Source organism: Choristoneura fumiferana, chromosome 25 (genome assembly GCF_025370935.1).
Source record: "Choristoneura fumiferana chromosome 25, NRCan_CFum_1, whole genome shotgun sequence".
In the NCBI taxonomy this organism is placed as follows: domain Eukaryota; kingdom Metazoa; phylum Arthropoda; class Insecta; order Lepidoptera; family Tortricidae; genus Choristoneura; species Choristoneura fumiferana.
This window is the reverse complement of record NC_133496.1, coordinates 4,529,712-4,553,635: the sequence shown is the minus strand read 5'-3', so window position 1 is coordinate 4,553,635 and position 23,924 is coordinate 4,529,712. Positions and strand designations below refer to the sequence as shown.

The 23,924-nt window shown below is 36.5% G+C and overlaps 2 protein-coding genes across 2 annotated transcripts in view; one reads left to right on the top strand and one right to left on the bottom strand.

Annotated features, from left to right (window-relative positions):
* LOC141442465 (ABC transporter G family member 23-like) overlaps positions 1-8,866 on the top strand; it is a 100,250-nt gene extending 91,384 nt beyond the window's left edge. Inside the window, exons 13-16 of the mRNA XM_074107472.1 lie at positions 1,142-1,239; positions 3,460-3,627; positions 6,066-6,173; positions 7,402-8,866. Coding sequence (XP_073963573.1) covers positions 1,142-1,239; positions 3,460-3,627; positions 6,066-6,173; positions 7,402-7,595 — 568 coding nt within the window. The 3' untranslated portion in view covers positions 7,596-8,866. The remainder of the gene's footprint in view (positions 1-1,141; positions 1,240-3,459; positions 3,628-6,065; positions 6,174-7,401) is intronic.
* Positions 8,867-9,370: 504 nt separating this feature from the next.
* LOC141442462 (lysyl oxidase homolog 2-like) overlaps positions 9,371-23,924 on the bottom strand; it is a gene marked incomplete at its 5' end in the record, with an annotated part of 32,113 nt that continues 17,559 nt past the window's right edge. The window contains 4 exon segments of the mRNA XM_074107468.1: positions 9,371-10,516; positions 12,499-12,593; positions 19,128-19,288; positions 22,720-22,856. Of these exon segments, the coding sequence (XP_073963569.1) occupies positions 10,394-10,516; positions 12,499-12,593; positions 19,128-19,288; positions 22,720-22,856 (516 nt within the window).

Here is a 23,924-nt window from a genome sequence, read left to right as displayed (position 1 = left end):
AAATTAAAATTTTATTATTAAAAAATATACCTGTATAAATTAGCCCCTTGAAATGTCTCTCAAGAGACTAATTTACACATAGTTTTTATTATGTTTGTAAACCTGTATTTTACCTAATAAAACTTGCACTGCTTACAGAAAAATACTAAATTAATCGCGTTTTTCTATGAACTGCCATTTTGAAAATACTGCATTTGTAATAAGGAAGGTCGATTTTGATTCAACAATTTTGATGAATAATCTTTCTGTTAATCCAACCATCGAGTCAAATATATCGAATTAATTTTAAAACACCAATACCATATGGTAGCAAAGAAGCAAGCCAGTAATCCTCTGCAAAGTAAATCCTGTGACCGCGGACAAGCAATTCTCTGTACATTGCTCGGCCGAGACGCTGACCGCACAATGGTTATCTGGTAACACACGCAATGAACAGAGAAAACGCTCGCCTCGCCACTACACGCTTCATTACTGCACGGCTACTACGAAACTCGAAGTTCGTGTCGTGCGGTCCCTCTCGCTCTCGTGTTAAATAGTATAAGTGTCAGAGGGACCGCACGACACGAACTTCAAGTTTCAAGTTTCGTAGTAGCCCTGCTGGCCTTATGTATACTACGACGTGCAAAATTCAAACTTCGTATCTTGCCGTCCCGCTGACGCAAATATTATTTAAATACAAGAATGAGGGGGACGGTACGTTACGAACTTCGAATTTCGTAGTAGCCCTGACGTGCAATTCGCGGCCTGAATCAATTATTTATACATAGCTGTTTTGCATGTGGTGGAGATGCTGGGATTGAGATCCTTTTAGTATTTTTTTTTTACTGGCAAGAACCTCCGTGCAGGCTTTTAAGGTTAACACAGCTGGCAGTTGCTTCATAAATAATTAATTGACCGAAAGGAACGAAAATAAGCAATATCCTGAATAAATAGAAAGTGTGTGGGTTTGTTTTGAAAATATAACCTTGAGACTCGAATCAAATTGAATGATTAGCGATAGAAATAGAAATGTTAAAACTATATGGAATTTCACAATTTTGCGGTGGGAGTTCATTTTTGGATTGACAGCTAAGCTATTTAGTGACAGTTTTGTACCGATGTAATTTCTGAAATTTATTATTTGTGAAATATTTTTTTCTAGAATCGTCTTCTTTTTGGCTGTTGCTCTGACTTCGAGTTCAATGCTAGCAGAGCGTAACGAGGGTATCCTTGAAAGGTCCTTGGTGTCTGGAATAACAGGTAAATATTGAAGGGTTCATTTTTCTCAAAATTCCTTAAATTACATATTATTTATTTTTAAAAATAAACTAAAGGCCTTTGAGTTAAATATTGTATCTAAATTGAGCCAAGCGAATTAGCTCGTAGAAGTGAAAATGGGTAGGCCAGCACGGAGAGCAGATGGCCTTTGTGACAAAAAATTTTTCGAATGGAGACCGCGGATCCGCAAACGCAGCGTAGGACGTCCGCCAACGAGACGGTCAAATGACCTGGTTAAAGCCGCGGGTTCATAATGGATATAGGCCGCTTCAATCCAACTGAAACAACTGGCGGTCTATGGAGGTTTATATCGAGCAGTGGACATCTTACGGCTGGATATGACAATGATAATGATTTTTTTTCATTCGACTGGATGGCAAACGAGCAAGTGGGTCTCCTGATGGTAAGAGATCACCACACCCATAAACATCTGTAACACCAGGGGTAGGGGGTAGGATATTTTACCACCATGGCTAAAATCTACTTAAGCTTATTGCGATAAAGTAGGCTTATCAAATAGGTGACGTGAAGTAAAGGTCTGAACATAACTTCTAAATATCTCAGCAAAAGAACTATAAGTTGTGTGAAGTGAGCGTATCATAAATCAGGGTTTTTCCTTTAAAAGCTTCGTAAACCAAAGTCTCTGGTGCCGCTAGAGTACGATATTGAGCAAACTAAGTTGAGTTTAGGAAAGTTGGGGAAAAGCGTCATATTTTTCGTATAGTATTATGTTGAGTAATGGACAAGCACTAGCTTTGTTTTATTCTTTACTTTTGTGATTCTTCTGTATGAGTATGTTACGTCACAGAGCTCTCGGACGCTTCGACTGTATATTACTATTTTTTCTTTTGTATTTTTAACCCCCGACGCAAAATGAGGGGTGTTATAAGTTTGACCGCTATGTGTGTCTCTGTGTCTGTTAAACGGGTGAACCGATTTGAATGCAGTTTTTTATTTGAAAGCAGGGTTTTTAGCAATGCTCCTTAAACATGTTTTATCAAAATCGGTTCAGCCGCTTTTGAGATATTGAACTTTGAAGTGACGATGTGGGGGTTTTCCAACTTTTAGTTGGTTAGGTTAGGTTAGGCAATAAAGATAAAAAATACAGACTGAAATCAATTCGGGTATTTTATTTTCGTGCTGTCGAGGTCAAAGATATTATTATTTTGGATATTATTATTATTTTATTGCTCTGCCTTCGAAGTGACAGCGACAAGTTTTTGCAGGTGGTAGGACCTTGTGCAAGGTCCGCCCGGATTGCTACCACCATCTTGCTCGCTAATCCTGCCGTAAAGCAGCAGTGCTTGCACTGTTGTGTTTCGGCGTGGAGAGTAAGACAGCCGGTGAAATAACTGGCACTTGAGGTATCCCATCTTAGGCCTCTAGGTTGGCAACGCATCTGCAACACCCTTGGTGTTGCAGATGATTATGGGCGGTGGTGATCTCTTACCATCAGGAAACACACTTGCTCGTTTGCCATCCAGTGGAATAAAAAAAAAAGTTAGTAGAGTATAAAATATCTTGGACTTTGCCTGTGCAACTGGCGTCCTACACAAGCTATCGACGACTTTTATCTTAATTGATATTTGTTTCTTATAAATACTTTAAATATTTGGCGCCTGTTACACAGTACTTTTTTGTCAGGCGTCTGTTTACAGGTACTTTATGGATGTCTGGCAAGGGATGTAGCCCTACAAAGTATCTATAGCAATGATAGAAGCGATTTCTAATACTATTCAAAACGAAATATAGTTTTTTATCTATTTTATTTACCAAAGTCACCAATACCCAAATTTCATAGTTGGGGATCGTTTTAACCTGTCTAGTACCATTACGAGTATTTTATTTTATTTTTTGACGGCCGGATAGTTGCAGGTTCAATCCCCGCGAGTGGCAAATATTTGTATGATGAATACTAATGTTTGTACTTGAGTCTAGGATGTTTGTATGTATTTATCAATATACTATGTATGTCTACCCGTTGTCTAGCATCCACAGTACAAGCTTTGCTTAGTTTGGGGCTAGGTCAATTGGTGTAATTTGTCCCAAGATATTATTACTATTATAAATAACCCTCCTTCGGGCAGTCGGGTAATAAAATAAAAAAACAGCCTTTATACTTTAGCGAAGGTCTGGCTGTCACGGGCTCTTGGTCTATATGAAAACGCATACAAAATCAACTTAATTGTCTTTTACTTTCAGGCACAGAGATCCTGTTCTCCCACGTGAGCGTACAAATGTTCATGATGATGATCCAAGCTGCCGTGGTGCTTTTCATCGGCTTCGTATTCTTCGACCTGACCAACAACGGGCCCCTCGGGTGGGTCATACTGCTGACCGTGCTTAACGGCTTCTGCGGGATGACCTTTGGTAAGTACAATAGCCTAAGCTACGGGGGTCATCATCATCAGTGTTATCATAACGGTACAAAGACTTTTACGACTAAAGTATGGAACCAACTTCCTGGGACTGGATTCTGTGATACCCTTCGTCTTGCGGATATCTATAGGCAGCGGTGATTGCTTCCCATCAGGTGATCCGCATGCTCATTTTCTCCCACTTACATAAAAAAAAGAATACCACTCACAACTTACTAGGTATCTTGAATTATTTTACTACTACACAGAAAAAAAATTGTCTCATTTGATCTCTTTTGTTTTCGTTTTTTGAAACCTTAACTGTATTTACTGTAGTTGTTTTCAGTTAAAAAATCCAGCTAAATAAAGCACCACATTCACACGTTTCACTCCACTTTGACACCTGCAATTAAGCTCCGCTTGGCTTTTTTCAACAAAGATCGTTTTCAGAGCGAGGTCTGTTTTGTTATCTACAAGCAGCAAGGGCAAGAAAGTTCACTTGTACTAATAAACGCAGCCAAGCCCGTGTAGCTACGCGCAGTGTAGTGCTTTTATTGTGCTCGAAATCATGATCATTTTCAGCATCATCATTATCAACATCACCATCATTATTATTATCATCGTCACTATCAATGTCACCATCAACAACATCATTATCATCATCATCATCATTATCATCATTACCATCATTATCATTACCAACATCATTATCATAATCATTATCTTGGCGTATAATACGTCCCACTGCTGGGCACAGGTTTTCCAAAATGAGAGGGCTTGGAAGGTCGTACGTACACGGGCCCAACTTAACTTCAGACACAACATTAAATTTTTCGCATTTTCGTTTCCTCACGTAGTTTTCATTCACCTTTCTTGAAAAATGAAATATGGGTTTGAACCAACCACCTATCTCAGTAAACGTACACACGCACACACACACAACATACAAACTTCCGCATTACAATATTGGTAGGATTTCACCTATGTCATAAATCATAGCTTATGACTCATAAGTCGTTTATTTGCAGAAAATAGTGTACAAATATGTGAATAATTTTAACAGAAAGATAAAATTATTACGATAAATTTGATAATTACATATAATCCCTTATGTACGGGGCAGTATTGGGCAAAATTCAAAATAAAATTATTTACTCGTCGATATCTTGTCTGGTATTCGTAGTGGCCCTGTCACTGCTACGCGTGATAGATAGAGCGGCGAGTGTTTTGCCTATTCACTGCGTTTACTGCCAGGGAAGGACTTTGCGGCGAGTGTCTTGCCCACGCAATGAACAGAGAATATGCTCGTCGCGCCTCTGATTGCGATTATTCCTGGTCGTAAGCCGCAATCTAGCGTTTATAAAAACAGTGCCACATCTGCTGTGAATAATACCTTTGTAAGTAGAAAAAGGTATCATTTACGGCGGTTCCTCACAGGTTTTTTACTCGTTTATCTGCCGGCTTTACCTGGGTTTTCGCAGGTATAATCAGGAGAGGCTTTCTTTAGAAATGCTGGAACTTTGCGAAAATGTACGCGAATAACTGAATTTTAGTTCATTTTTTTGGCGGAAAATGGCTACAATGATTTTTGAGATAGGGTTTTTATATGGAAATGTTTGTGAAAATATTTTTAAATAGTCTTACTGCTAGACATAACCTTAAAAAATTAAAGCCTTTTTTTAAAATTCGTGACTGTTTTTATTGTGTATAAAACACTATAAGGTAAAAATTACAGGACAAAATACAAAGCTGAATTTATCTCTTAAAGGGATGCCTTAAAGTTTCGATTTTATTAAGTTTTAGTTTGTATTTTATAGTATTTTTATTGTAAATAGTATGTGGATAAATATATTTTCAAAAAATAAAGTTATGTCATTGTTGCTCGTAAACTGATTTAATTTTTATATAATTAGGCAATTAGGTATACTTATGTCATAAAAATGTGCTCTCAATTTCTTTTTTAAATCGGTTCATTAAACTGATCCCACTAATATAATAAATGCGAAAGTTTTTAAGTCTGTTTGTTTGTTACTTCATCACGTCTAAGCCGCTGAACCGATTTAGATGAAATTCGGTATACAGATAGTTGGATTCCCAGGGAAGGGCATAAGATAGTTGTCATCCCGGAAAATTGCATAGTGCCGTCCGCATAGTCGCGGGTAACGGCTAGTAAAAATTTAATAGTGAAAGAAGCATGTGTATTTATTTGAAAGGCATAATGAATAAAGTTTATTGCCATATTTGAAAAGTTATTACTTATAAGCAATATTCAGGTATTGTAATTTTATAAAATTTGACATTGTTTTGTTTAATATAAGTTATTTTATAGAGTCAAATTTGCCCAACGATATTTTGGAAGCATCCACGAACTAAGCAATATAACCAAGATAAATATTGCCTATCGGCTTTTACCGTTGTCGGCGCTTTCATGATTTGTTTTTTTTTTAACAGGTTTCTTCGTGTCTTGCTTATGTGACACCGAGAGAACCGCCACATTCATTGCCCTGGGATCATTTTTACCTATGATGCTACTATGTGGCATCATCTGGCCGATTGAAGGTAAATATTTAAGTACGCGGGGATAACAAAGAAAAAAAACTTTAGGTCATTTAACCCACCTACAGTTGGTAGTAATGATTATTGTTATAACATTTTCTTCACACTTGCTCGTAAACAGTGTCGTAACATGCAGGCTACCTTGGTTGCAACCCCCCAAATAAAACCCTCGACCTTAATGTGCTTGTCATGAAAACCGTGGTCGGTAAATGAGTCATTGCGCGTACAAATTTTCTCGTCATGAAGCCCAAGGTCGGTAAATGAGTCAATGCTCGTACTGATGGTGCTGCGCGCGCTGGCCCACCCGCACACGCGCGTCAGGCGCATGCTGCGGGGCGGGCGGCGCTGTCAAAAGCGCAGCCTAAGGTATCGCCAATATTTGATACAATTATTTTTTTTCTTTTAGAAATACAAAATTTTACTCGCAAATGTGATGAAAAACATTGTATGTCGCACGGGCGGTACTAGAATTTTTTTTTTTTTTATGGTATAGGGGGCAAACGAGAATTACGAACATCGACTCATTAAAGCCCTCAGTCTTCGACTTCGGGCTTCTAATAGACTCTCGTTAGTAATTCCTTATTTACCGCCCTTAAGACACAATGTACTATGCGGTAAAGGGTGAAGATTATATTATCTTTGTTCGACGAGCATCATTGCCCAATTTTCCAGATTAGTTTTTGTTAGATTTTTTTACTGACTACGTAATCCCACTGACAGACAATGGCGTCAAAGTTATAACACCCCTCTTTTTACCTTGGGGGTTAAATACACTCACCATTTCACCATTGTGTTCCGGTAAACATATAAGCTGGTTAACCTATCGTATATCAATGCAAACCTCCTATGAATAGACACCCGGAATAAATACAGAGAGAAGCTTATATTCGCGAGTGCCCGCTGCACCTTTCAATCTGTTATATTGACTAACTGTCCGACGCGCTTGCATGGGTTTATCGAAATTGAATTGGTTTTAACTCAACCCAAATGAAACAGCCTTTAGCCGAAATCAAACCGAAACTACTCTATAATTAGAGACTGGATATAACGCAAAATTTGATGACACCCTGTTTAATTGTTTAGTTAATATCGATGTCTCTATCCAACAATAAAAAATATCAAATCATCAGCATACACTCCCTTTGTTACATTTCTGAACGACTTCCTTCACACTCCATCCATACTATGATAAAAATTAGCATATCATCAACATACACTCCCTTTGTTACAGCTCTGCACGACTTCCTTCAATGGATCAGCTACGTCCTCCCTTTGACGAAGTCCACCGAATCTCTGAGGTCCATGCTGCAACGAGGATGGAGCATTAACACTCCAACAGTGTACTACGGCTTCATGTCTACTGGAATTTGGATCGCGGTGTACCTAATAGCCAGTATTCTTTTGATTAAGTTTAAGAAGGGTTAGATCGTTAATTTCTTTTTTATTAATGTTTTCTGTTTCTGATTATTTTACATCAGCTAGTTCATTTTTTTGCAGTATTTTGTCTTAATCAAATTCTGCATCAGTACAATTTGAACATCTTTTGAAATATAATGGCTCGGAAAAGCTATCAATAATGTAGATGAAAATAATATTTATAATGTTCGTCTGTCTTTATAGTTAGTCGTGAAAAATAAACCAATTGAAATACTGTGTCCTATTATTTTTTTATCATATTAGTTGGTACTTAGTCGAAAAAGCTGTCATATTTATTATAAATTATATTTAACTCCGAGATCATTTATTTTTGAAAATAATGGAAATAAATTATAAGATTAAAATGTTGTAGGAGGTGTTTTACAAATCATGACAATGTAGTTAGTGTAAGTAGTTTTTAAGTTAAATCTCATTTAGGTGGTGCAAGAAATATCATAGACATTGCGGTACATTTCTATCGTCGAGATGATGATAGCCTGACTTATTATTAGAGTTAAGGAGAATAATTAAAATATAACAGATTAAAAAAATATTAGAGAAAATATTAAGAAAGTATTAGAGATTATGTCATACTAATGTATTGTTTTTCATAACGATTTTTTCTCTGAATCCACTAATTGTTCAGAATTGTTATAAAACAAACGCCACCTAACCTATAAAGTTCTACAAGATAACCGTTTAATAATACCTAAAAAAAATATGGTTTCGACGGGAAAAAATTGCGATTTGTGACTTGCGCAAATTATGAGAGTAGATGCGCACCGACTTGATAGGACAGGATATGATAGTATAGAATAGTCGAATAGCCCCGCAATAGACAGAATTAGCACGATATTCCTCGCACCCTCTAAATGAACCTTAATGGTCCGATTACTGGTTAGGTAATTAAAAACGGTGTATTATTGAGTTAAAAAGTTACAATGTGCCATTTTTGAATAAATAAATAACATTTTTAAAACAATTCTGTAAAAGCGTTTTTTAATGTTAGTTTATTGAAAGAAAAAAAAAAAAACAGTTAAACTAATAACTTAATTCATTTGTATACAAAATGGCTTTATTTTACCTTAAAACTTTCATGAAAAAAACTGTTTAAAAATAATACATGTTATGTCCAAAATCAAGTAATATCTTGTAAATATTACCCTATTGCTTTAAGATAAAATGGGTGTTAGAAATAGATCTAGATGGCTCAATAGACGTTGTTGACATTGTGATAGTACAATTAAGGTTACTGTAAATAAAAATGGTTTTAAAATTCATGGCTTGTTTTATTCCAAATAATAATACATTGATAATAACATAGTAAAATAATGTCTCAAAAAAAAAAAACAATTCATGCATTTTTTTAACTTAAGTATCTAAGCTTATGGTTCTAAAAATTCTAACACTTCACTTAATATATCTATTTCAACTAATTTCCAACGTTAGACGATCTGACAACAATATTGTCGACCATAACAAATAGGGTTCATCAAATTTAAACTCTGATAGGCTAGCACGAGAATTGAGGATACGGTGTTATAATTCTCATCTCATGTAAATGTTCATACAATAAAAATTACAAACATAATTATCCCACTGACAAATAAAACAAACAACCTTCCAATTTATATGTTATAAGGCAAAAAAATAACAAAGTATAGATATTAGGTATGTTTTTTTAACAAATTGGGGTTGTCTATTTATTACAATGCAAATAAATCGAAAACCATTTCGAGATAAATGCTTTCTAAGTCGTTTCCTGTAGTTATTTATTTTTTATATACTAAAATTAATTTATAACATCAAAAATAAGCATGGCTTTCATTTACAAAACTGGTTACATCCGGATATTTAGGATTTTGGCGACCATGGTTGTGACAAACTTTCATAACGCATTTGGTTGCAAGTGAATGCTTGGATCGGTTTTGCATTACGGCCGATCCATCCAAACAGAATCTGTGTAAATACGGACCGGAGTAGTCGTGAAACTATATTATATGCCCTATATTATATTGTATGCCCTTCCAGGGCGTCATGCCCTGACTTATACATATTTTATAACATCCTGATTCAATATTATGTACATAACTTTAAAATGATGAAATAAATAAATAACCATTCCAGCCTAAATACGTCCCACTGCTGGGCACAGGCCTCCTCTCAGAACGAGAGGGCTTGCGGGCCCAAATAAACTACTATTTTTATGGTAAGTAGATTATGCACTGGATCCGATTTCCGACCTTCGATTTCTTCTTGGAAAGCCGGCCACTCACGCTAGGTTATAACCGATGGTTATGCCTGCACAGTTAATTTGTGCAGGCTTGCGCAGGCCAGGAGTCATGTCATACATTCAGTAACCATTGGTTATAACCTAGCGTTTGTGACCGGCTTAAGTAGTTCTACGAATACACTCAGGACTGGACAGTTCGAACTTCGTATTTTGCCGTCCCGCTGGCGCTAATATTATTTAATACTAGAGCGAGAGGGACGGTAAGATACGAACTTTGATTTTCGAGTTTCGTAGTAGCCCCCCTGGTTCACGGATTCGGATCGTTGGATTGGCAAACCGCTCTTACGCGGTTGAGGCACTGAGTATAGTTTCAGTGTCTTATAGAATTTTGATAATAAAAGGTCTAGAGTGAGTTGGACTCGCGCGCCGATATCAAAAAAATTGTGAAAGGTACAATCTCAAAACCGAAATGCTGTTAGCAGAGCTAGCCGCTACTCAGCATAATTTTATATTCATTGTTTGGGGGAGGGGTAATAGGGTCATCGTGAAGCTCCATTAACTTCATGGTCCTGGCTTAAGGTCTTTCCAGGGTACATCCGTAGACCGTGGCGTAGGTGCCAGTGATCCTGAGGGTGCAGGAAGCAGCATTGTTGTGGAACTGCTGCTCGGCTATTCGGGCATGAGGGTTCACTGACACCTTGAATTGAGAAAATATCTTAAAACAGTAAATATTTTGGCATAATAGCATTTTAGACTATAGTATAAACGTCTCACTGTAGGGCACAAGCCTCCTATCAGCATGAGACTGGTGGTTTAAGTATCTAAAGTTCATTTTCTTTATGTATATATTTTTTACATATAACTGACCTTGATTGACCATATCTCACCTGATGTTAAGTGCAGATGAGGCCAAAGGTGTATCTCACTAGTTCAGCTGACTATTCAATCTAGCCTATAAAAAGTACTTTTTTTTTATTCGACTGGATGTAAAACGAGCAAGTGGGTCTCCTGATGGTAAGAGATCATCACCGCCCATAGACACCTGCAACACCAGGGGGATTGCAGATGCGTTGCCAACCTAGAGGCCAAAGATGGGTTACCTCAAGTGCCAGTAATTTGGTCTTATCTATGGGAAAACGCTTATTATCGAGTTTTAGCCCGAGCAAAGCTCAGTCGCCCAGGTACTATTAATAATTAATATACTTGCATGATAACAAATACTTAATAAATAAAAAAACGCCTGGCGTCATTGCCAAGCCACAGAATGATAAGATAGCCAATTAAAGAATTAATTGATCAGGCGTTACTTTGCGGAGGTCCATATCAATGAACTAAAATAATTTCTTGCTCACCCGTGACCTTAATATGATAGCTAAGTTTATGCAAAATATGGGTGTTCATGCAGTTCCTCCACCTCCACACTGTAAGAACACACACAAATCACACAAAACCATCAATCACCACCACCACACTACACTGACGCGTTTCGAACTCAACCAGAGCTCATCTTCAGAGCAACACAACTGTACACCATGCTACCAGATGTTAGACTCAAAAGCCAGGCAAAGTTATAGTTCCGATAGACATCACGCCGTGTAACATTATTTAGAACTGTGTGACATCACAGCCCTCCATGACCGAACTTTGACACGCATCATCTTGTTCATTTTTCATTTGATTGAAAAAAGAAAAAAAACCAGCCAAGTGCGAGTTGGACTCGCGCACCGAGGATTCCCTACAAATATTTTTATTTTATGATGTAACATGCCTGTATTATTATTATTATTTATTTTGTATTTTCTTTTATTTAATTGTATACTGTAGTTTTTAAGTATTTTATTTGTATTATTTTATGTTGAAAAAATGACTTTCTGCCAAGTTTCTTGCGGCGCATTCTTCTTGGCAATGATGGTCTTTCCGAAAGCGCTGGTAGTTTAAAAAATGACGTGTAAAAGTGCCCAATGCGGCCTATTTACTGAATAAATGATTTTGATTTTTTTTTGAACTAACAATTTATGCTTTTCGCAATTTTTCCTTTATCTGTGCTGTAAGACGTTGCTTCGTACCAAATTTCAAGATCCTGAGTTCACGGGAAGTACCCTGTACTCGTTGGTTTTGATTCCCTTGCGAGTGTCGAAAATTTGCAGCTGTATCTTTTGATTGCGTAAACGGCTGTATCTTTTGATTGCGTTGGCTTAGAAGTTTGATTTTTCCACAGCTCCAAGGGACAGTAGACCAGAGTATTTGATATGAATTTCAGCTTGATACCTCCACGCGTTCTTGAGGTAAAGGGTCTTGACAGACTGATAGACAAACAACAAAGTGATCCTATAAGGGTTCCGTTTTTTCCCTTTGAGGTACTGAACCCTAAAAATACTTGTCTAATATTTTGAGTAACAAACATTTATAATATTAGTAGGATAAGTAGGAAAATCATCATAAAATCTCGGGTGCCGCTCGAAGGATATAACAACAATTGATATAATTTTCATTTGATATAATGCAATTTAGTTAAAAAACCAAACTTATTTCTATTGTTATTGATTAAATTTGATGTATTTTGGGTCAATTTAGGTTAGGTTTATTTAATAAAAAAGGTCAGTGAAGCTCCTTGATTTGATATAATTTCCAAAATCAAGAATGTTGTTATACCCATCATTACACACCCTAAAATCTCACCTTAAACGTGTAATCTCCAGGCTCGACATCAGTGACGTCCACCCACTGGCAGTCAAGGTTGTACTGGTAGACATCAGAGCAGTTCACGGATATACCTAAAGGAACGCAATAAAACATCAAACACATGCCAGCTTTGTCTCGAAGCTACGGGAAATACCTTGGAAGGTTGTGTTAGTGGATTGGAGGGTTAGAATCATTGCGGCAGATAGATTTTGTGAGTTAAAATGCTTTTTAGATGTTGGAATTGATATAAGACTTGTTGCTACGTCTACAGGATTTAGAGGTAGTAAGATGGTGGGGAACATGTCAAAATAATTGAAATTTAAAAAGGATAATGGACGAAATACATATTAATAAATAATGGGGGCAATATGTGATGCATGTAGACTCATCATGTGTATAGGTACGGCTGCTTTGGGAGTAGTACTTAAATATAATTATTACTGTTGCAATGGAATGCTGAATGTTTGTTAATTTTTTAATTTTAATTTGTGTACCTATTTTTCTATTTAACTATTTTTTTTTGTTATTTTCCTTTTGTAATTCCAATGTTATTGTGTAAATTGCTATGGGGTTTTACCTGAAAATAAACAAATTTATTTATTTTATTATAATATGGTCAATGATACAACATGATTTTCAGTGAAACTATTGACTATAAATACAAACTTTTGTGATAGTGAATTCTACGGTTCTTGATTTAGGTTAGGTTTATTTTATAACAATTCTGTGAAGATGTTAATTTCTGAGAAAATTGCATACCAAATTACCGTTATGTATTTTGTTCATTAATCTTTTTAAAGGACCATGGCAACTTTGTATGGGAAGGGTACCAAAAACCAATAGAGCTGAGAATTATTCTTTGTGAGAACTTCATTAAGAGATACTTCATTTCATCTACGGGCAAAGTTCATTACATTGCAAAGCTGAGATATTCAAGTTTTATTCAGAGTAAGCCGTGGTGGCCTAGTGGTTTGACCTATCGCCTCTCAAACAGAGGGTCGTGGGTCAAACCCCGGCTCGCACCTCTGAGTTTTTCGAAATTCATTTGCGGAATTACATTTGAAATTTACCACGAGCTTTGCGGTGAAGGAAAACATCGTGAGGAAACCTGCACAACCTGCGAAGAAATCAATGGTGCGTGTGAAGTTCCCAATCCGCATGGGCCGCGTAAGAACTATGGCCAAGCCCTCTTGTTTGAGAGGAGGCCTGTGCCAGCAGTGGGACGTATATAGGCTGGGATATGATGATGATGATTCAGAGTAAATATCTATGAGAAACGTTCTCCTTATAATGGCTTTAAAAATAATTAAGACGGATTTACTCGTGTACAAGTAGCCTTAACATTGATCTCCAAGATTTCACACAAGCAAGATTTTATATAAGGTGTTCTACCGATATTCTCTAAGAAAAACACAGTTTCTCATAGATATTTACTCTGACTAAAAATATGTATTTCTCAGTTATGCATGGAATTCAACTTTGTGCCCATAGAACGAAATAAAGTATAAGCAAACCTTTTAGTGACCTAACTCTCCGCTCTGTTGGTTTTTGGTCCATTTTGACGCATGGTCCTTTGTTTGATTTATGGCCTCTCAAGCAGGGGGTCGTGGGTTCAAACCCGGACTCGCATCTCTTAGTTTTCGAAATTCATGTTCTTAATTACATGTGAAATTTATGGTCTAGGAAATCATCGTGAGAAAACCTGCACAACCTTCGACGCAATTTAGTGGTGTGTGAGAAGTTCCCAATTCGCACTGGAAACTACGGCTCAAGCCTTCTCATTCTAAGAGGAGACCTATGCTCAGCGTAGTCGAACTTATATGGGCTGGGATAATGATAATTAATTATGATGATTATGATGACGGAGCCAGTACGTAAAGAAAGACAAACTCACAAGGTCTATAGGCTCACTGAGACACTAGTGTATGCGGGACGGACTTTATACCGGTGGTGCCGCAAAAAAATTAAAACATAGATCGTCCTCGTCAAACTGAACAACATTAGTTCAGCACTATTAAAAATAATGGAGTCTTTGGATTTTCCCTTTTTCATACAAATTAAATACTACCACTTAGGATTTTCAGGAGGGCTTGAGAAGGATGTGGCTTACACCTTCTCCTTAAATTTGAGGACATTTCTTTGATTTATATTCGCATGTATATGTGTATATACACATTATTCGTAGGAAATGTCATTATTAACATGCGATGTGTGTGGAAGTTACTATACAGTCTTTACCCCCAGTTTTGTCTGTAGACTGTTAGTAACTTCCAATTTTTTTTTTCCTTAAACTCACTCTTTGTCGGACCCTAATGATTGCTCCTCTCATCTACTCAAAGGTTGACTGGTAGAGATCCATAAAGGGATAAGTCCGCCTTTGTACAGTATCTCAAGTTTGTCAATTGTGTTTTGTTTATTTTTTTTTGTTCAATAAAGAATTTACATACATACATACATACATAAATACTTACTGCTATCAATGTATGCCATCCTAAAACACAACTGACGTCGCCTGTCAAGCTACAAATATCAAGCATTTTGCTTTACATTGCTTCTTCGAATAAACTTAAAAGTGTAATAAAAATTAAAAAACTAATTATTTTTAAAAGTCGCTGAACTAATGTTGTTCAGTTTGACGAGTATGATCTTTGTTTTAATTATTTGCTAGTATTACAGGCCACACCCCGTCTAAGGTAGATATCAAAGGTTCAGCGTCCTTCATCACGCACGTACTTGTTATTGTACAGTCAGCATCGAAAGTAGCGGATCACTTTTTTGCTCTACCTACATTGACACATTGACAATCTTGCATGGCGTTTAGTACGTGGCTGTAATAGGACAAAGTATGAAAGTGTACAGCTACTTCTGATGCTAATTGTACAGTCATCAGCACCAATATCAGACGCAACAAGCGTGCATAAATATCTGATAAGACTCTATTTCTAGGGCCGGAAGGACGTGTCAGATATTTTTGTGTTTGTGTTTGTGTGTGGCAGATATTAATGCTGGTGACTGTACCTAAGTGATCCCATTGCTATAATATTCAAATCTCCGAATGAGCGATTACTCAGTTTCAAACTATTATAACACTTCAGGATTGACGACCCTAAGGGAATGGGTACTTTAAACTTCAAGGTAGTTCGAAGTGTCCGCAGCCTAATGGGTAGTTAAGTTAAATTTGATTTAAGAAAGTTATCAAAAATTAAATAACATGTAAACTTAAAAAGTCATTAAAGTTCAATATCTCAAAAACGAGTGAACCGATTTTAAAGAAACATAGTTAAGATTTAAGAGTCCCCCGCAAGCTCGTGTCCCCATACAAACGTAGTTTCGTTCTTATTTACAAGCACAGATCAAAACGCAACTTTGGGAACAGCCATTACGATTCTTTTAATTAGGTTTGCTTAAAATAAAATGTAACGGAAAGCAACAATAAAGAATTTCCATTTCACATACAAAACTAATAATTAATGTGATTTTATTCTGTTACATTGAATATGAACTAAAACTAATAAAATTATAAGCATCAAAATAGATGCTCCCATTATAGTCGCAAAGTTTTATTTTGCTTCAGTGTGTTGTTTGTAAATTAGAACGAAACTACTTTTGTATGAAAATGCGATCAGCGGCGAGCGTACTGGCGACTCTTAAATGATTTTGACCCATATATGACCAGTGGGCCGTTTTTGTCCCGAAAAATAGGTATCAGCTAACGCGCGATTTTGCAAAAGAAATTGATTATTTGTGACGTTTGTGCTAAAGAAGAAATCGGAGACCAAAAATAGTTCTGGGCATATATGGGTTAATGAAAAAACGCGTGAAAAAAAATCCATCGCAATCAGTTCGTTCGTTTGCGATGCCACAGAGAGTCCAATTCAAATTCAAATCTTTTATTTGCAGACAGACATTAGCGTCAAACTAATAAGTTAATAATACACCTCTTTAATACCCCTTTTTGCGTCGAGGGTTAAAAACAAAATTTACGAGGAAACAGAGGCATTTCTGCCCTAACGTAATATTAAATTATAATTTAATGCGTACACCCGAATTTCACTTTCTATTTTATGACGGTGGAAGCATCTTCTTTCTTCTAACTGATGTATTACCTACTGGTGTATTGATGTAATAGAGGTGTATTGATGGAATTATAATTGTAATTGGTGTTTGATTATTTGATTAATAAGAATTGATTTGATTCACAATTGAAAAGTTTTTCTAGTGGGGGTAGAGCGAATGGTGGGTGAGGAGAGGAAGTATAAGGTTAATATTTTTCGAATAGTTAAGTAAAAACTTTAAGTAGAAAAGTTAACTACATAAAATTTTCTACAAATGTAATAGAAGTAAATGCAATCACAAATCCTTCTACAATTCAGCTCCAAGTTTCGAAACTGTTTAAAGTTGAAATAAAACGTCTCTCTATCAACTGAAGAACGATAAATTAGTGAATTCACAGACCACAAATAAAATATGCTCTAAGATTGAGAGAGGATATAAATTAACGATTGAATTGAACCGAAAATACTATAAAAGCAGGGAGAGAATTAATGTCTTTTTATCCACTGAGAAGAGGTTCACTTAAAACTGTCTTGTATTTCTTGGAAATCAAATACCTTTAACGAAGTAAATGAACTAAAAACAATTACTTTGCTCACCCGCGACCTTGTGATAGCTACGTATATGTAACAAATGTGTGTTCATGCAGCGCTCCTCCACCTCCACATTGTAAGAACACACACAAATCACACGAACTCAACTATCACAAACACCACCACACTACACTTACCAGTTTTGAACTCAATCAGAGCTCATTCTTAGGGCAACACAACTGTTCACCGTGTTACCAGATGATTATTCATAGATTTGTTAGCATAACAAACCAAAATAAACATTTAAATAAGCGAGCCAGGAGGAATGGACCTATATTCGTCTACCTGATGGGCTTTTATCACTCCTCCTGGCACCGAGTTCAAACTGGTACCTAGATTAAGGTCAAACAAAAAAGGTATTATTTTTTGCTTTTCAGTTTTTTCGGCGGTGCAATTTTTTTGTTAAAAAGTATTTATTTTATACTTTTTTCCCACCCTTGGGGTGTTTTTTTTTCCCAAATGTATATAATACCAACGTCAAGGTATGCCCTATCTAATAAAAAAAGAATTATGAAAATCAGACTACTCTGTAAAAAGTTATGCCTGGTCATAACGTACAATCAGCGACTAAATATATAATATACGCGTCGACACCGTTTTTTTCGTCGGTTAAAAAATAGTTAGTACCTAATAAAAGGATGTATGTATCATGTATTGTATTAATTACTCTAGCGTTGTTTAGTCAATATATTTAATTATTTTGCATTTGAATCTATGATTTTTAACCCCTGACGCAAAAAGAGGGTTGTTATAAGTTTGACCGCTATGTGTGTCTGTGTCTGTGGCAACGTAACTCCCGTTTATACCTACAGACATTGAGCGTGCCAGACACGTGCCGTAGCAGAAAAAATAATATTAATTATATAAACGGACCTTTAAACGGGTGGACCGATTTGAATGCGATTTTTTTATTTGAAATCAGGTTTTCTAGCGATGGTTCTTAGACATGTTTCATCCAAATCGGTTAAGCCGTTTTTGAGATATTAAACTATGAAGTGAAAGTTGGGGGTTTTCAACTTTTTGTTGGTTAGGTTATTAATATAATATTTCTTACTGTGCCTAGTCTGTTAATGCATTTTTTTTAGGGCTGGCACTATCAGTGTGATGGTACTCCAGCTGAAGTGTTCAAACCATCGTCAAAAATAAAATAAAAAATAATCAAAGGAAGTAAATTGCCTTATTAATCTTCAGTATTAAGAGAAGTTTCCCTGCCGGCCGCGCGGCCGCGTTAGGTATTCGTTTGGGATATTGCTATCTTTATCGCTCGTTACATAAGCGCTCGCACCGTCCCCCCCATGCCTTCCGCAACGACGTCCGTAATTTATATCGAGATAGCTGTAGGCTTTTCAAGATTTGGACGGTTGAATTTTGGATTTAGTTTCCTCATATTATACGAAAATTATAGCACAGAAATAAATGACATTTTACAATTTCTATGCCTGTGGTTTTTTCCATTTTTGTAAAAATGCTTTATTAGTCTGTAATTCTCGTGCAAAGTTGACATCTTTTTTTTGTCGACTTTTGAGCTCTAATAAGTAATTCTGATATTACTCATTTATATGGAAATCTGAAAAACCAAAGGCCTATGATAATTACGTCGAGTCCATACTTACAAAATTTCATCTATTTCTATTGCATAAGTAGTTTTCAAATGTGACTGTTACGTACGTTTGTATGGAGAATGGAAAGAAGAGACTTGTCTTAAGTATGGGTCTATATCGACCTATAGAATTCTACAGGTGACCATTTAAAAATTATGAAAAATGTACTGTTTCAGCGAAAAAAAAAGTATGATTAACAATAATTTTGACAATCATTACATTATGACTTATCAAGTAATGGCAGTCAAAAGGATCCCATTAAGTTTAGTACTTTTCCTCCCGGTAGCGTTAAAAAATCCACACGTCCTCATGTAATAATTATTTATACACAGAATATAGCTCATCACTAATAAGATTCTTATCCAAATTAATATTGTACCTTGGTCCCCGTAGTTCTTACAGGAATACTTCTTCTCCACTCCGGGCAGGCAAGTGTTGTCTTCTAGGCAGAAGGAAGCCTTGTGGCCCTCAGCAACCCTGTCTCCTGTAGTGGTATTGAAGATATCGAATGTGGCGAACACCTCCATACTGTGGTAATGCCTGTAGGACAAATAATACCTGTATTAAGCCTTGGTGTGTTAGTATGTAATTTCTATATAATTTCTGGATAATAATAATAATAATTTTATTTATTTCTCCCATCCACCAAGTTATAAAATAACAATTTAAATTTCCTACTATTTAATGCGTAGTTTGACTATAACACGCTTGTGTGGGAGACTGGTGCCCGAACTAGGTAGAACCTGTGTGATTGTTAATTTCATTAATGTACAATAAAGCGTTTAAAATACAATACAAAAACGTGTGTGTGTGTGTGTGTGTGTGTGTGTGTTACATACAATCTAGAGCTTTTCAAGGCTAGAGACTAAGGCTATTACTGAATCAATTTAATACAAGCTTTTTTGCTGACTCTTCTTTTGGTTGACTGTAGTTTGGTATATTGTCATCCAAACTCGTACCAAATTTCAAGTAATTTTTTTGAGATTCAGCGGTTATATATGTCGGCGGCCGATCGTAAAATCCGCCAGATCATGAAATTAAAAGTTGGCCAGGCATATCACGATGTACCCGAAAGACAATACGGCAGATTAGAGCAACATTCGTCGATATTCCTAGCCCTATACCGGGCACATCGTGATATGCCGAAAAAAAGGAAAAATTTGGTACGACGAGCGAAGCGAGTTGTTAGTATAAATTGTGACCACAACGCAGGAGCCGAGCGAGCGAAGCGAGCGTGCCGCGGCACCGGCCGGCGAAGTGCCAGGACCAATATGGCGGCGTTTCATGAAATGCCTAGGAATTTCATGATCTGCCTAAACGTCACTAGGCAAATCGTAAAACGGTGAGCTTTTAAAGATATGGCGGATGTCCCTTAGCCAATTCATGAAATGGCACCATTACACGATATGTCTAGGAATTTCGTGATCTGGCGGATTTTACGATCGCCCGCCGACATTATATAGCGTAAATTGCATAAATACATTTTGACTGAATTTTTCACGAACCCCTAAAATAAAAACCATTAAGCATCCTACGCATCCCGCCTAGTCATCGCCCGAATTAAGTTTCCGTAACGAAAGATTATAATAAAAACCGGATTCAAAAGAACTGCCTACTTAAGCGTATTAAGGGGATCCCGATTGTCCCAAATACAATTCCAGCGTTGAAATCAGTCCTTATTGTCTGCTAGAATTGCCAGATTATGCCACAGTTCGAGGTTTTAGGGTTCCATCTCTTGACACCATCATTATCATCATTAGCCGGAAAACCCCCATTAAAAAAGCGCGCGTTTATTAAGCCGTGTGGGCTAGTGGTCAACTGGTTGAAAATTAGGATTGTTTTTTGGAGTCTTTTTGTATTTTATTTCAACTCCAAATTTTGACACTTTACGGTCATCCCGTAAAAGGGCATTTCTGTCTACCGTTGTACCCTGAGTTTATCTCTCCGATTTCATCAAAATTTGGAAGGTACCCTGTTTTTTCAGCTCGAAATCATGGACTGAGTCTACCCACCAAATTTTGAAATGTCAAGGATAGTATTATTTTTCGTTAATCAATGTTTTCCAAAGTTTATTTGACTAAACGATCATTTTTAGGGGTTCCGTAGTCAAGTAGGAAGCCTTGTACTTTCGGCATGTCTGTCCTTCTGTCTGTCTGTCCGCGGCTATGCTCAGAGACCGTTAGTACTAGAAAGCTGTAATTTGGTCTGAATTACATATCAGTCACGCCGAGAAACTGGTAAAATAAAGAACAATAAAAATTTTTTTTTAGGATACCTCCCATAGACGTGAAGTAGGGGTATTTTTTTTTCTCGACTAACCCTATAGTGTGGGGTATCGTTAGAATGGTATTTTAAAACCATTGGGGGTTGCCTTTACGATTTTTCGATTCAGTAATGTATTTGCGAAATATTCCACTTTAAAGTGCAAATTTTCATTAGTCGTGCGTCCCCGCCCCCCTCTAAAATCTAAACGGTTGGGTGGAAAATTTTGAAAAAATTCAGGATAGTAGTAAGTATATCAAATTTACAAGAAAAATTATAACCGATAAGATTTCATGAGAATTAGTAGTATATACGTAAACTTGAAAGATTCCGTACACAATACGAAATCCTTAGAAAAATATTACTTGATTTTTTTGTAATGGCTACGGAACCCTATCTTGGGCATGTGCGACACGCTCTTGGCTGGTTTTTGTAATTTTAATCATTTCTTTCAGTTGTAAACACTGTACTTATTTAATTTTTGTAAATTAAAATTTGTCTAATCTTAATTAATGAATACTACGCTATTTTAATTTTCAAAAATAATCACGCCGATAGTGAATTTGTGAAATTTCCTACGAGTCCTCAGTCTTAGATTTCTTTCTACCTTTGCCAGTTTTCCCTAAATTACACAAGCAAGTTTGTTATCAGACTTTGCTTCACCTTTGATTTTTAACGTCTTTTCCTCAAGTGGATTTCTTTTTAAGTGTTTTTTGCTTCGTATGGCGTATCTTTATTACTGTTCTTTGATGGCTACCACAATGCAGCGAAATAAATTCAAAATTTGGAGTAGAGTAGAGGTACTTTTGAGATATGTAAAAAACTGGCCAAGTGCGAGTCGGATTCTTGCACTGATGGTTTCGTATAATACTTAGGTATGTCAAAATTTAATATTCACTATTAGCAAACTGTAGTAGTAAAAAAAGTCATCTTTAAGTGACTTCCAAAACATGTGGAATTTCAAAGATAGACTGCTTTATACATATATTCGCAGGTAGGTATTTGTTAAAGTCAAAGGAAAACAAAAAAAAAATACCTATATCAAAAAGAATCTGACTGGTAGCTCATTCTCTTGGTTTTCCAACAGTTAAAATATAATTTATTTAATCAGGTGTTACTTTGCTGAGGTTAATATCAATTAACTAAATTAATTACTTTGCTCACCCCGGACATTATGATAGCTACGTTTATGCAAGAAATGTGTGTTCATGCAGTTTCTCCACCTCCACACTGCAAATAACACAAAACCATCTATCACCACACTAAAACATAAATAAGGTAGCATGGTGAACGGCTGTGTTGCTCTGAAGATGAGCTCCGTCGAATTTAAATCATAGAATTATAATTTCTGGAACGGAGACCTATAATGATTATAATTATAATTACCTTTTAATGATTATAATTTTGACTGAAGTAACATCAATAAGACATCACCTGCCTACTCATTAATTTGCTGTGCCCTTGCAGGGCGTCACATATAGTTAGTTGTACGTTTGTTTAGTTTTTAGGACCTTTGTAATAGTAGGTACTGTAATGTGCTATGCAATAAAGAATTTGAATTTAAATTTGACGTACTGGACATTCGGGGAACTTTCTAGACCACTTGCTACTTAGACCAGCTGCTCTTTAGGCGAAATTATACTAACTCCCGCGGTCGCCGGACCATAATAGTTCACACGAGACAAGCCGCGGTACAAATAAGCACTTACATATGGCAGAGATGCCACTGCCACAGATGCTTGGGCAGATAAGGTCGGAATTCCTCGTTGCCGATGTTGAGAGACGACGCCGTGAAACGTAGCAAGCGACGGGTCTCGTACTGCCACTCGGGTTCGCTCTTTTGGATCTAAGTATAAGAATAAAAACAAATTTAATAATAATTTAGTGGCGGAATCAGTCTAAGATTTAATTTAGGCAGAAACAGCGTCTTTAAAAATGTCTCGAACAGTGTCACTGTTTTTTTTTTATATTTCGAGTTCAAGCACAATGGAACCAAAAAACTAGTAACAAAAGAAAATGGCTGAATTAACTCAAAAGCGTTCAGCACTTAAATTCGTTAAACAATACGTTAAAATAAAAGTGTAGGGCGTCCTGAGGCACGGTGGATGGACGATCTTAAGAGGGTCGCTGGCGGCGGATGGATGCGAGGGGCTGAAGAGTGTTGTGGCGCGCCATGGAAGAAGCCTATGTCCAGCACTGGACTGCTGTAGGCTGATGATGGTGATGAATACAAAAATTGTTCGATTAAAGACACAATAGTTAGCGATACAGAAAACATGTAGGTACACAGAGAGAAAATTACAAAGTAAGCAAAATTCAAATTCAAAAAGTCAAATTCAAATGATTTATTCAGTAAATAGGCCGCAATGGGCACTTTTACACGTCATTTTTTTTAACTACCAGCGCTTTCGGAAAGACCATCATTGCCAAGAAGAATCTTGGCAGAAAGTCATTTTTTCATAAAAATATAATTACAAATAAAATACTTAAAAACTATATTAGACAATTAAAGAAAAAAAATACAAAAAATAATAATAAAAGAAATACAGGTATGTATGGGGTCCCTTAGTTACAATACTAAACACTAACTATAACTAAACTATATCTACGTTCAGTGGAAGTGTAGAATGCTTCCACCGTCATAAATTTTAAAATAATAATAACAAAAATTTAGTTCTGAAATATACATTTCAGGTCAAGTAACCATTAAGCTTTTGGATTTCGAAGGCAAGTTCACGTCTGCCGCCCCCAAAGATAGCTCAAGCGATGGCGGCCTATCGGTTCAGTCAGAGCAATCTCTTCTATTTTCCACTGAGGTGTTTTCACTAGAGCTGCGCTAAGCGAGAATAGGTTAATGAAGCGTTGCTATTGCTTCATGACAAACACATTGCTCACAACGCGGATGTCAATTTGG